The sequence below is a fragment of the Rhinopithecus bieti genome, unplaced genomic scaffold (assembly GCF_001698545.2).
Source record: "Rhinopithecus bieti isolate Rb0 unplaced genomic scaffold, ASM169854v2 scaffold_26308, whole genome shotgun sequence".
NCBI lineage: Eukaryota > Metazoa > Chordata > Mammalia > Primates > Cercopithecidae > Rhinopithecus > Rhinopithecus bieti.
The window spans coordinates 500,074-514,344 of record NW_016811785.1 but is presented as its reverse complement, the minus strand read 5'-3'; the positions used below and the strand labels follow the sequence as shown (position 1 = coordinate 514,344).

General features: G+C 41.7%; 1 protein-coding gene across 2 annotated transcripts in view; it reads left to right on the top strand.

Annotated features, from left to right (window-relative positions):
- The window catches only part of SYN2 (synapsin II), a 210,843-nt gene that overhangs the window by 152,249 nt on the left and 44,323 nt on the right, over nt 1–14,271 (top strand). For both annotated transcript variants that reach the window (XM_017895101.1, XM_017895102.1), the window contains 3 exons: nt 8,860–8,917; nt 10,136–10,227; nt 13,917–14,073. In XM_017895101.1, coding sequence (XP_017750590.1) covers nt 8,860–8,917; nt 10,136–10,227; nt 13,917–14,073 — 307 coding nt within the window. The remainder of the gene's footprint in view (nt 1–8,859; nt 8,918–10,135; nt 10,228–13,916; nt 14,074–14,271) is intronic.

The window sequence follows — 14,271 nt, the reverse complement described above, 5'->3', positions numbered from 1 at the left end:
AAAAAAAAAAAAAAAAAAAAAGAGTTGGAATTTAATTTTACTAGCTCTGCCACCTACTAACTGCTACCTTTAAGCAAGTCAGTTAATTCTTCTGAGCCTCATTTTTCTGTAAAACCAGTAACATGAAGACGACATTCTTGTAAGAGGCATATTGTGAGGATTAATTTTGGTGGTCTGAGCTGAGTGATTTGATTTGTATAGGGTCACTCAGTGTTTGTTTGGTTTTTCTTTCCCTCCTCCTACACACCCGTGTGTTGCCTTTGTATCTTTACCTTTATAGACTGAAGAAGACTCATTATTTTAGCTTTACTAAAATCAGAGCCGTTTCATTTTGTTCTATTTTTCTCTGGACCATTTCTACTTTCATCATGTCACTTGTGTCCAGGTGAGTGGACCTAATACGCTGTATCACAAACAGGAAAGCATTACAGCTTGTACAAGATGGGGTTAAGGCATGAGTAGCCCTTTATGTTGGATTTCCATAAGCTTTCTAGTGATAACTAACATTTTTTCACCTTTCACTCTCTCTGTCTTTTTGGTTTTTGCCTGTTACAGCTCACAGGACTGTCTTCAGGAAACAATTTTCTGTCATTCGAGGTTTCTTTACCGGATTGTAGTTGAGCATTCCAGTTCATGATCCTCTGATAAGATTATTTCCCCTGAATGTGTTTTCTTACACTTAGTCACATTAAAACTCCTCTGCCACTTTTCTGCCCACGTCCACATCTTCTTTCAGTTTACCCCTAATCATCTTGGCATTTTAATCCCTGGAAGAGCTGAATGCCATCGGCAACCTTGGCAATTTCCCCATGCACTGTTTTCCAGATCATTTATATGAATGTTAACTAAGACACCATGCAGCTTGCTCTTTATGTAAGAAGTGCCTTACTTGCAGAGCATTTGATATAACAATTTAATCAGTGAATTAATAATATCAAGGACCAGCCACAGAATGTTGCCTTTATCTGGAAAAGTACTCATGTCTTCCTATTCTTTGTTTCTTATTCTGAACCAAACCAATTATCCATAACAGAAGTTTCTCCAGGTACTGAAAGTTTTATGGTCCATAAATTATATAACAAATCCAAATTTGAGTTGAGAACCCCTTCAATGTAAGGCCTGACTATTTGAGGCCTTATTTATGTCTCTGTTCCAGAACATCTACAGGGGGAGTTCTATAAAGTGTTATGCCATTTCATTAAATCTGATTTTTTAAATGTTGCTGTCATTTCCCAGCTAGCTACTAACCTCCCAGGCCTAATCAATCAAGTGATTAATTGAATTGTCACGTGAGTGCTGTGCAATAGGTGCCAAGTGCCAGTAAAATAGAAAATCCTGAAGTCTGGTTACTACACTGGCTTCTGAAATGATCTTAAGCACTGATTCATTCCCTTCAGTCTTCTCCACATTCCAGAGAAAGCAGTCTCTCAGATCTTAGGCATATCTGACCGTATGATCTCTCTGCTTAAAATCTTTGAGTATATTCAGAGACAGTTGGGAAAACTTGAATACAGATCAGTAAAGATGTTAATAAAAATTGTTAATTTTGTTTGGTGAGACAATGGCATGGTACTTATATTTTAAAAGTCATTATCCCAGAATAGGCAAATTAATACAGACAAAGTAGATTAGAGATTACCTGGGACTGAGGGGAGAAGGGAATGGGCACTTATTGCTTATTGGCTACAGAGCTTTTGTTTGGGATGATGAAAAAGTTTTGAAAAATAGATAGTCTGACGAGTTGATGGGTGCAGCACACCAACATGGCACAAGTATACATATGTAACAAACCTGCAGGTTATGCACATGTACCCTGGAACTTAAAGTATAATAATAATAAAAAAAGAATATGCTTCCTTAAAAAAAAAACAAAATAAAAAATACAATACAAAAAATAAATAAATAAATAAATAAATAAATAAATAAAAAGAAAAATAGATAGTGGTGGTGGTTGCACGACATTGTGAATACCACTGAAGTGTATACGTAAAAGTGGTTAAAATGGAAAATGTTATGTCTGTTTTGCCACTGTAAATCATACAAGTAAGAATCATTAACAGAGAGAATGCTTAAAAATTGACAGGATAAATGACATGATGTTTGGGATTTGCTTTAAAATACTCAAACCATAGTCTCAACAACAAAAACAGTGAGGGTAATAGATGAAAAAGATTGGTAAAATGTTGATGACTATTGAGGATATTTCTGCAACGAAAACTTGTAAAAAATCATTTGGAGACTAGCCCTCATTCCCAGAGACTCCACCTGACATTTAAAGCCCTTGTTCTGCCTCTTCCCTGCCTCAGGAATCTCCGGTCTTCACTGCTCAGCCAGCAGTGTGCTGGGCCTCTGTAGTGCTCAGAGCCCCACCCAAGCTTCTGTGCCTTTGCCCTTACATTTCAATTCTACATCCTCCTTCCTATGTGGCTAATTCCTACTCATTCTTTAAGACTCAGTACAGTCTTTCTGGAGCATTCCTAAATTTCTCCAGGCAGGGAGAATGGCTCCCTCCTTTGGGTTCCCATAATGCTGTACTTGTATGTCTGCTACAGTTGATACCCTGAATTACAATCTTTTATTTTTGTTTCTGTCTCTCCACTGACATATAAGGTAGAGGAAACTTTCTTTCCACTGTACATACTCCTGGACTATATGAAACTTTCATTGTTGTTTTAGTTGTGTGCTTGAAATTGTTTTTAAAGGAAAAGATTGAAAGGTGGAAATGTGAATGCTAGATGTGAATCTGAAGAGTTGAGCGGGAATTTAGCAATAACCGCCATATAGATACTGGTGTCCTTTTGTAGACTGTGCTTTCTGTACTTTGTGACCACTTATGGTTGCCAATTTTTATAGTTCCAGCACCTATACCACTGGGTGCTCAGTAAATTTTTGCTGAATTTACTGACAAATCACAGCGTTTCTTTCTATAGATTGCAAAAGCTAGCTATCCAGCTTCTTTGAGGGAGGGAAGTGGATGCATACTTTTTAGAAGAGACAGTTAATCTTCGGATATGGTTTTTCAGAGTAACAAATAAGCAGCTGGAGGGATACTCCTGTGCCGGTAGAGTCTGTGGCTATTCAGCCAGTGCAGTGAGTGGTGAGCTGACTGCAATTAGCTGCAGTACTCATCTTGCCAGTGGGTGGCGGCAGGTGCTAACAAACTTGCACCAGGACAGGCAGGCTTGATTTTACCCTAACAGTGTAGGTGGGGAAATAGGAATCTCCTACTATTTCTAGTTTATTTTCTAACTTCTTGAAGTCTTCAGATGTTTGGTTGAAAGAACAAGGCCTGAGTCAGAGTCAGTAAGAGCCAGAAACTAGCATCTTGTTAAAGGTAAATGTCTAGACAGTGCTAGGTATTTACTAGGTGCTGGACTATTTCCAGAGCTCTGGCAAAGTCTTTTCTTCCCTAAATGCTTTCTGGAGTATGTGAATCCATCTTTAGTGCTGTCATCTTCTAGTCTGAGATTTGATACTTATGCAAATTCTAGTCATCTTGGGAGGATTTATACTCTAGGCTGTTTCAGGTCCATTAGCTCCAATATAGACAAAGATTGAAAACAGATTTTCATTTGGGGAAGGAGAAGAAGGAAAGAACTTGACCGTCAGGATTGACACATGTGAGAAGAAGATGGCAGGGCCTGCAGAAATAGGCTCCGTCCTGAGGGTGCTCTCTTCTGGTTTTCTCTAGTGGTCCAGCCCAAACCACCACTCCTAACATCCCAGTTAATAAGCAAGTCCTGATTGTGAGGCTACTAAGTCACAGCTCTGTGAAGGATTTGGAAATTTATGGATATAATTATTATATTTGTACAGGCCTAGAGCGTCTAATCAAACAATAAGACATAATCAGTATTTAAAATAAAAAATTTTCTGAAAAATCCAAGATTCACATATGGATCATCCCTGCTGTGAAGCATTGTTATATAATGTAGTGGTCTGAGGCATAGGTGGGGGAGCAGTGTCTGATTATCAGACAACCGACCTTGAAAGGTAGTATCAGATGATGATGCTGTGAGCCAAATATCATGAGCAGACAATAAATGTGATGAAAGTTCAGAAAAGGAAGAAGCCATGTTGGCCGTAGTCATATTAAAACAGCATATGTTTGCTGCTTTTTGCTAGCAGTGCCTCATATTTGCATAAATTTCAGCATTTCCAAAACTTTCATGTCATCTGATTTCATTAAATCTTCACAACCACCTGTGAGCCAAATATTATTAAATGAGGTAAAATACATAAAACACTTAGAATAGTAGTTAGTACATCACAGGTGTTCACTATTAAGATCACTATTAGCCCTATTTTATAAATGACACAACTAAGACTCAAGAGAGGCATTACTTGCCCAAAGTCACACAGCTGAAAAATGGTAGAAGTAGGCCTGAACTCGGCTTCCTTGGCTCCTATTTCTAGAACTCTTTCTCCATTATCCCATGCATAAAAGAGGGTGTATTTAAGCTAGGCTTGCCTGGTTTGGGCCAAGTTTTGTGGGGGAGTTAGGAGAGAAGTCTCTGAATCGTATTCCTCAGTCTCACAAGCCCTAGTTGGTAGGTGGATGGGAATTGATGAAGGTATTCACTTCCTTGATTAACGAGTTAAATCTAGAAGCTTTTGCTCATTTTAGCAATAAGGGGAGATGGTTCATTACCTGGTCCATCAAGGAAGCTGCAAGCCATTAAACTTACATAGATCCTCAGCTGCTAGGCTTGTTAAGAAAAATGTTACAATAGGGGGAAATTGACAACACAGGCACTACAGATATTTTTAGTCTGTGTTTCAAGGATGTACATCTTGGGTTTTGTTTAGGATTGAGCACAAGGGGATGAATTTAGATTTATGTGACAAGACTGCCAATCAGAAAGTTCATATTGGCGGGGCATGGTGGCTCACTCCTATATCCCAGCACTTTCAGATTCCAAGGTAGGATTGCTTGAGCCCAGGGGTTCAAGAACAGCCTGGGCAACATAATGAGACCGTGTCTGTACAAAACAAAGTTTAAAAATTAGCCTGGCATGGTGGCATGTGCCTGTAGTTCCAGCTACTCGGGAGGCTGAGGCAGGAGGATCACTGGAGCTCAGGCAGTCGAGGCTACAGCGAGCCATGATTGCACCACTGCACTCCAGCCTGCGCAACAGAGCAAGATCCTGTCTCAAAAAAAAAAAAAAAAAAAAGTCCATACTGGGCATCTTATCTGTTCCTATCGTATGCAGGGGACTATGTGGGAAAACTAAGGGAAGCGGGTTTCAATTGCTGGTAAGAGTGGTATCATTTTTTTCTGGGGTGGGGACAGTTTGGGAGTATCAGCAAAACCATAACTGTGTTTGTTCCTTGCACCAGTGTTTCCGTCATAAAATATTTATCCTATGGCTATATTTTTAAATGTAAGACTTTGTAGCACTGTTTGTAATAGCAAAAACAAGAAACTAGAAATCTAATGTGCTCACCAATATATAATGCCAATACCAATAAATGCTTACCAATAAATACTGTATGTCCTTCAAATGGAATTTCATGCAACTATTAAAAAGGAAGAGGCCCATCAATATGTGCTGAAAGCATATCACTAAGATATATTTTTAAGTGCAAAAAACAAAAAAATTTTTTAAATTTATGTAGCATGCCATATGTATATGTTTGAAGCATATATGTGTGCAGGTATATCCACACATTTTTCCCCCTCCACTGGAAGTATATGCTTATAATTGATAATCGGAAGTATATGTGATAAGAGAGGAATGGGAAAAAAGGACATTTTACTTTTTGTTTTATCCTCTTATATAATTTTATAGATAGATTGATTAGTTTAACCACATGATATACTATTTTTTAAAAAAATTTAAGCCTCCCTAAGGTCACACAACCAGGAAAGGGTACAGCTAGAATTCACACCCTAGATTGTGATTCCAGAGCCCATCCTCTGGATTCTAGCACACTGCCGTGTACTAGTGTTCTCTTAGTATTAGGAAATACTTCTGTCATTTGCTAGCAAATTACACAATTTTTCATGAAAATACCTAGAATCAAAATGTCCAAGAGCCTGGAGCTGCAAGAATGTGCTCATTCTCCAGAAGAGGGCTCTGTATCTCATCTGCCAGCCATCTTGGCTCCTTTTCTATAAGGTTGTGGCTCAGCCAAGAGAGGTCAGTGACCCTGGGCCAGGAAACACACACTAAGATTTCCAACAGGACAGATTACCTTAAGGAAAAGGCATTAGGATAGCTAGAGAGGTGGGGGAGGAGGAAAGGCATGAAAACAGTTCATTAGCCAACTTGGTCAATGGGCAGGTGCAGGAAGTGGCAGAAAAACCCAGCCAGAATCTATAAATATACTTCAGTATCAGTGTTCAAAACCCACAAAATAAATGAGTGAATTAAGAAACTTGGCAGCATTTAAGCACCTAGATGTAAACTCTTAGTTCTAGCCTTAACTTCCATGAACTTTTCTGATTTGGGCATGTTATTTAATTGTCCTGGGCTCCAGTTTCCCCATCAGCCAAATGGACCACACTATCTCTCCTGGCTCCTTCACAGAGTTGTGAGGAACAACTAGGGCGAGGAACATGCTTTGCAAATGCACGGCATCGTACCAAATGAGAGGTTATTGTTAATGTCTCTAAGATTTAACTCACAGAAGGAGAGCTATTTTGAGACAGGAAAATAGGAGGAAGCATCAGAAAAGCATTGCTGATAACAAGGTAGACATACCTCACCAATGAAAGAAAGGGATCTCATGGGTCATTCACTCCAGTTCCTCCTTTTTATAGTCATGGACACAAACCTGCAGAGTCTAAGGTCTGTAGAGAAGTGATAGTGCCATACTAGACTCTATTAGTTAAACCTGTAAATAAAATGCAATAGTAGCCAAAGAAATATATATACTACAAGAATATACTACAGGGCCCCTGCCTGAGGGGCTCGCTGAGCTGTGAATGTTGATCAGGGTCCTGGAAACAAGCTGGTGTGAAGCTTAATAAGAAATTGGGGCAGAGGTGGGGGATGGACTTAAGTGGTCCAGCTCCAGGATGGCTGAGTGCCTCAGAGGAGCAATTTGAGGGTGGCCAGGGACTTGGATAGGACAAATGACAACTTCCTAGAACGGGGCGTTCCAGAACCCATAAAGAAAAGGAAACAGCCTGGCCTTATCCCGGGTAGTTGACAGGAACCAGGGTAGGAAGTATTTGTAGTGGGACTAGTGCTCACATCATGAAGTCCCTTGTGAGTGGAAGAAGGAAAATGGGAACAAATGCAATGCAGCACACACAGGGCAAGTCCGTTTTTGTGGTGATGTGAGCAGAGAAGGAGAGACTAGATCAATAGAGGGAGACAGTGCCTGCAATGTGTAGGGCAGTGGGCTCAGAGTGCCACAGACTTGGCTGTGAACACTGGCTCTGCCAATAACTTGCTATAGGGCCTTGAATACACCATTTTCAATTCTGAATCTTGGTTTCCTTGTTTCTGAAATGAAGATCTTTCTCCATATCTTACACGTTGTTAGGACTAAATGAGATGTTCTTGAAAACAACTCGCGTGTAATTCCTAGAACATGATGCCCAATAAATATTGGTTTATTCCTTTATTTTGGGGAGAGACTCCCAAAAAATCTCCAGTGAAATATTACAGTTGGAAATTTCAAACACTGGAAAAGCAAGCTCAGCCTACCTAACAGGTAGAGAGTGGAAAGGCCCTTTTGACAAATGGAGAACCAGCTGAAATGGACAGATAAGGAAATCTAATGTAGGGGGGGCAGGTTAGAAGCAAAGTAGGAATTAATGTAAGTATAAAAATATCTGCTTATAAGGGATTAATTACTTATTACAGGGGATTAGTTAATGCATTAATGTGAGGGTCCTCTAGATCTGTGACAAACTGGGAAGATACTGTGTACTGTGTAACTCACCTTGACCCATTTTCTTGACTGCTCAGAAATATGGGCTAAGTTTTGTGTTCAAATGCAGTAGCTTTCCTCAGTCTTTTCCCGCTGCTTTCTATTTTGATCTAATTAATTTTCTCACATTCATTGATTGTTCCTTAATCCTTATTTTGTTGGTTATATTTTTTATTTTTTATTTTATTTTATTTTTTTTTTGAGACGGAGTCTCGCTCTGTCGCCCAGGCTGGAGTGCAGTGGCCGGATCTCAGCTCACTGCAAGCTCCGCCTCCTGGGTTTATGCCATTCTCCTGCCTCAGCCTCCCGAGTAGCTGGGACTACAGGCACTTGCCACCTCTCCCGGCTAGTTTTTTGTATTTTTTTAGTAGAGACGGGGTTTCAGCGTGTTCGCCAGGATGGTCTCGATCTCCTGACCTCGTGATCCGCCCATCTCGGCCTCCCAAAGTGCTGGGATTACAGGCTTGAGCCACTGCGCCCGGCCTATATTTTTAAATTGATAATTGCCTCGGGTCCTCTTTGCGTGGGTATGAAGAAGTAAAGTGATAACAGTTTCTTTAAAAACTAGAAATCCAAAGGTGGATACCAAATAGAAAACCATAGTAAAATGAAAGATCAAGGAAAAAAGAAAATTATAGAGATGTATAAAGCTGACCTAGCCTTTACTAAGAATAAAATTGGGGAAATGCTTATTTCTAGATGCGTTTTATAGCCAAAAGACCAGAGATGTTATGACAAAACCCAATAATGAAAGGATGTTTTGGATTATTTTACAGATGGGTAAATTGAGGCTAAAAGAGAGGGAATGGTTTGTCTTGGGGTGATCTCATAGCAGAATGAGGTTCAGAACCCAGGTCTCTTGACCCTCGTTCTGGAGATCTGTCTGCTGTGGTCCTCTTCTTTGTAATAGTAAATGTCTGACTTTAAATACTTGCACAAAACTAATTTGTGTGGGTTTATTCCTTTCTCCAGGGCCAAGTGCTTTCGGGGCAAAAAAGTCCTTGGAGATTATGATATCAAGGTGGAACAGGTAATCAGCCTGAAGCCCAGAGCTGCATCTGCATCATCACGGTTTCTTCTTGGCATGCCAGAGTGAACCATGTCATTCTGCTGAGTGGAATACTGTGTCCATCATTGGGTTCTGGACTCTGCATTTCCTCTCTCTCCTGTCCTTTCCCCAGGACCTTTCTCTCTGTAAGGATGGTCCTGGGGTCTGCATCTTTTCATTTCTCTGATTCCTTTTTATGGCTCTGGTGACTGTAGATGAGCAAACAGTTTGGTTCTTAGGATGCTCTTGCAGTGTAAGTTTCCCAGAGTGAGGAAAACCTTAGAGGAATGTCTTCCCAGGACATTGCACTTTACCTCCGTATTGTTGGTGGCAAGATACTTCTTGGTAGGCACATGTCTGCCATTCAGGTATGCTGCCCCCAGTGATGGTGCCTCTGGGCCTGAGGCTATACTTTAGAGGAAACGTAGAAAAGAACACTTCCTTAATACAGTGAAGCACTGAAAGCCCTTTTTTCTTTCTTTCTTTTCTTTTCTTTTCTTTCTTCTTTTTTTACCTTCCTTCATCCTTTGCTTCATAGTAAATAGTGATTGGGTCCATTTGGGGAAGAGGAGGATGTTCAGTTTCAACAATGCATGTATTTCCTATGTGATAAAAGAAGTTACTCATCATTCATTATACAGTGTGTTATTATTTACTGACTGTCTTCAAACAACTTGTTAGATAGGCAAGATTGATAAAAATTATTCCCATTTTATAGATTGGGAAAACTGAAACACAGAGAGGACAAGTAACTTGCTTAATGTTTTATACAGCTGTGTAGGGGGAAGCAGAACTAAAACCTAGTTGGCTAAATTTAAACCTAGTGCTTTTATATTGAAACTGATAAAAGGACACTTGTCTCAGTCCACATTTTCGCTCTGTAAAGAGCCAGCACAAAAGATGCTGGGCTGGGAGTTAGGGGACTGGATTTTTGCTCCTTTCTCTGCCAATGATAAGTTTTGTTTGTCCTGAAAAGTTACTTAACTGCTCTGAGGCTCAATTTCCTCCTTTGGTAAATGGGGATAATTATCTCTGTCCCACCTTCATCACAGTGTTGCTGTGAGAATTAGACTAACTCAGTATGTGAACATGTTTTGAAAACTGTATATAAATATTCGGTGGTGGGGATGTTGCTGCTGCTATGTAGAGGACTTGCCAAAGTCAGGATTGTGAACTTATTCCCCTGTTATTATTTTCCAGGCAGAATTTTCAGAGCTCAACCTGGTGGCCCATGCAGATGGCACCTATGCTGTGGATATGCAGGTTCTCCGGAATGGCACAAAGGTTGTCCGGTAAGGGTCTTTCTGAACTCAGGGTCATTGTGACTGTCTCCAGTGTTACTACCTCTGGCTCAAAGAGGTGGTTTCTAAGTCAGGTGTTGGAGTGAGATAGCAGTGTTATGTATGGTATACAGAACTTAATGATGTGTGTTCTGCAAAAGTAGTAGAAAAGGCAGAGAAAACCAGCTTCTCGCTGAGCTTAGTCCAGTGGTACAGAAAGCAACTTAAGCTTCACAGACTCAGAGCTCACTTAGAGACAACTGGATTCCTTATAGGATTATTTCCCCCTACCCCTTCAGCCAGTGCAGCTCCGTGCTTTTATCCTGCATACATTTCCATTGGAAAACAGGGTTCCATTGCTTTAAAACAAACAAACAAACCTGAAAATGTCTGATGTAGTTCAGCCTTCCATTTTACATTGATTTGCTTAGGTTCCCCTAGTGAGTTATGGCAGAGCCGTGTCTTCTATGTGAGATCCCTTGACTCTCCATCCTGTATTCTTTCTATATTCCTTATTCCTGGGAACTCCTAAGTCTGATAGAAAAACCTAGGGCTGGAAGAGACATGGTGGGTAGAAGAAAATAAGCAATTATTGAGCACTTACATGCCAGGTGGTATGCTGGATGCCTTATAGATGTGATGTTGTCATACTCACAGAATTTTGTGAGGGAGGTAATGCGAATTCCAGGTTGGAAGGTGGTCAAGCAGGGAGAGGGGGCAGTGGGAAATGGTTTCAACAAGTGTTATTCTTCCCAGGAGCTCAGTATGGCTTCAGGTTTTCAGACATCAGTCTTGTTCCAAGAAGAGATTTCACCTCACTCTCTTCCCTACCTCAATCTACAGTAACCTGACAGGCTTCCAGTGTCCAACAGGAACTGGGTTGGTGACAGGAAAGGCCAGACTGGAGGTGTCTGGGACCTAACAACAGGAAATATGAGCTTATCCATTCTGAAGATCAAGGAAGAAGACAGAAAAAGAGATGTCCATCCGGGTGGGGAGTGAGCTCACGTAGCTCCTACAAGAGAAAATGGATGGGCTCCTCCAGCTGTAGGTAGAGAGAGTAATGGGGATGCTTGAACATAAGCAGGTGGTGACAGGCCCAGTAGCAGGACAAGAATAAAGGCAGGCCCTTCTGGGTACCAGGGTAGGAACTCAGGGGCTGACCACAGTGTACAGCTCAATTCCTGCAACTGGGGTGCAGGATTGGAGTTGTATCTCAGGCATACAGCTGGTGCCAACTTCCCAGAACTGGGACACAAGAAGGTCAGAGCAGCTCTAACAGATGCCATGTTTCTGTCTGTCTGTTTGTTTGTTTGTTTATTTAATAGATTGAGGGGATTCTTATACAGATTTGTTACACGGGTATATTATGTAATGGTGAAGTTTGGGGTTCTAGTGTTCCATCACCCAAATGACATCATATCCAATAGATAATTTTTCAGCCCTCATCCTCCTTTCATCCTCCCCTCTTTTGGAGTCCCCAGTGTCTGTTTTTTCCATCTATATGTCTATGTGTACCCATTATTTGGCTCCTACTTATAAGTGAGAAATGCAGTATTTGATTTTCTGTTTCTGAGTTATTTCACTTAGGATAATGGCGTCCAGCTCCACCTTTGTTGCTGCAAAATACATGATTTTATTTTTTTAATGGCTACATTGTATTCCATGGTGTGTACTATATATATTTTCTTCATCCAGTCATCCACTGATGGACACTTTAGGTTGATTCCATGACTTTGCTATTGTGAATAGTGCTACAATAAACATATGAGTGTGTCTTTTAATATGATGATTTCTTTTCCTTTGGGTAAATACCCAGTAATGGTATTGCTGGGTCATCTGGTAGTTCTACTTTTAGTTCTTTGAGAAATCTCTATATTGTTTTCTGTACAAGTTGTACTAATTTACATTTCCCACCAACGGTGTGAAAGCTTAAGTCCTCTGAGTGGCCAAGGAAGGCTCCTTCCACCCTCACTTTAAAAGATTAATCTCTGAGCCTGGGTGGGGCTTGGGCTGGAGGTGGTGGGTAATGGCTGCCTGGGCAGAGAACCAAGTAGGTCATTGTATATTATATGAATCTACTGAGGCTTAGCGCCTTGGGAATAGATGCTGCCACAGAACTGACTCTCTGGGAAGGTGGGGTTTCTCTGAAGCTCAGGCGTGAAAACAGGGGCCTTGGTCCTCTGGAATAGCCGTGGCTAGAAGCTTTGCTGGCTAGAGGGGAAATGCAGGAGCTTTCCCATGCATGGGAACATTCTGTACTCTCAGGGCTTCCTGTAGCCGTTGCTCAACCTCAGTTCTGCGAAAAATATTTGTACCCCTCCCTAGCGTCCGCTTTGGAAGAATAACATTGGGAACTCTGGCATCTGTCCTCAGCCAGCCTGGCCCCTTGCTCTCCTGGGGGCCTGATGAGGGCATTGCTTATTTTAAGGAGCAGCTTTAAGGAGTTAGAAAAGAACACTGAGATCAGGGACCTCTGTGGCAGTGTGGTGAAGGCAGCCAAGTACTGTTCTCTTCAGTTTTCCAGGACCTGCTTTGGGCTCCAAATCGAAAGCCACAAGGACCTTCAGGCTCTTAACTGCCTCAAGAAGTCAAGGAAAATCTTTTTTACTTAAGGTGTGAGAGTCTAAAAGTGTTTCTTCGCTCCTAAGGATATTTGTTCCTTAGAAAAAGGCAATGCTTAGCCCAGAGGAGAGAGGGAATGTCAGAATTCTGTTCCTCAAATCTCCTTTGGAAAGTACCATAATATTGGCCAGGCGTGGTGGCTTGCACCTGTAATCCCAGCACTTTGGGAGGCCAAGGTGGGCAGATCACTTGAAGCCAGGAGTTCAAGACCAGCTTGTCCAACGTGGCAAACATAGCAAAACCCCATCTCTACTAAAACTATAAAAAATTGTCTGAATGTATTGGTGTGTGCCTGTAATTCCAGCTACTTGGGAGGCTGAGGCACAAGAATTGCTTACACCCAGGAGGCGGAGGTTGCAATGAGCTGAGATCACGCCACTGCACTCTAGCCTGGGTGACAGAGCAAGACCTTGTCTCAAAAAAAAAAAAACAAAAAACAAAAAAAAAAAAACAAACAAACAAAAAAGGAAAGTACCATAATATCCCATTTCCCAGTCCAGAAAGGAATAATAATAATAAAATTACAACCATTGCTCATGTGTGCACTCCCAGCGCTTTGGGTGACTGAGGTAGAAGAATGACTTGAGCCCAGGAGTTTGAGACCAGCCTGAGCAACATAGTGAGAACTCATCTCTCCAAAAAATGAAAAAATTAGCCAGGGGTCGTGGCACGTGCCTATAGTCCTAGCTACTTGAGAGGCTGAGCCAGGAGGATCACTTGAGCCCAGGAGTTCGAGAACAGCCTGGGCAACATAGTAAGACCCTCTCTCTCCAAAAACAAAGAATTAGCTGGGCATGGTGGTTTGTGCCTGTAGTACTAGTTACTTAGCAGGCTAAGGCAGGAGGATCACTTGAACCCAGGAGTTTGAGGTTATAGTGAGCTATGGTTGTGCCACTGCACTCCAGCCTGGGTGACAGAGTAAGACCTGTCTCTAAAATAACAACAGTAAAATGAGGGGCTTGGACTAGGTGGTTCCTAAGCCCTCTTCCCTATCTTGGGTTTTGGAAATGGGAACCAAAATGATATATGGCCTGAAGTGCTGGTTAATAGCAAACCTGCCTCTACCTTCTTGCCAGGTCCTTCCGGCCAGACTTCGTGCTCATCCGGCAGCATGCATTTGGCATGGCGGAGAATGAGGACTTCCGCCACCTGATCATTGGCATGCAGTATGCAGGCCTCCCCAGCATCAACTCACTGGAATCCATATACAACTTCTGTGACAAGCCATGGGTGGTGAGTGAGGCCCCCTTCCCCCAAGTAAAAGGGTTGGATCCAGGCCCTACATCTCCCAGGTCCCTAGGAGGGACTCAAAATGCAGTAGGCCCCAGCCCCAGGAGGGTCCCTACATCTCCCAGGCCCCTAGGAGGGTCCTTAAGATGCAGTAGGCCCCAGCTACGAGGATGTGAGAGGAGCTTCCCCTGGGACATGGGG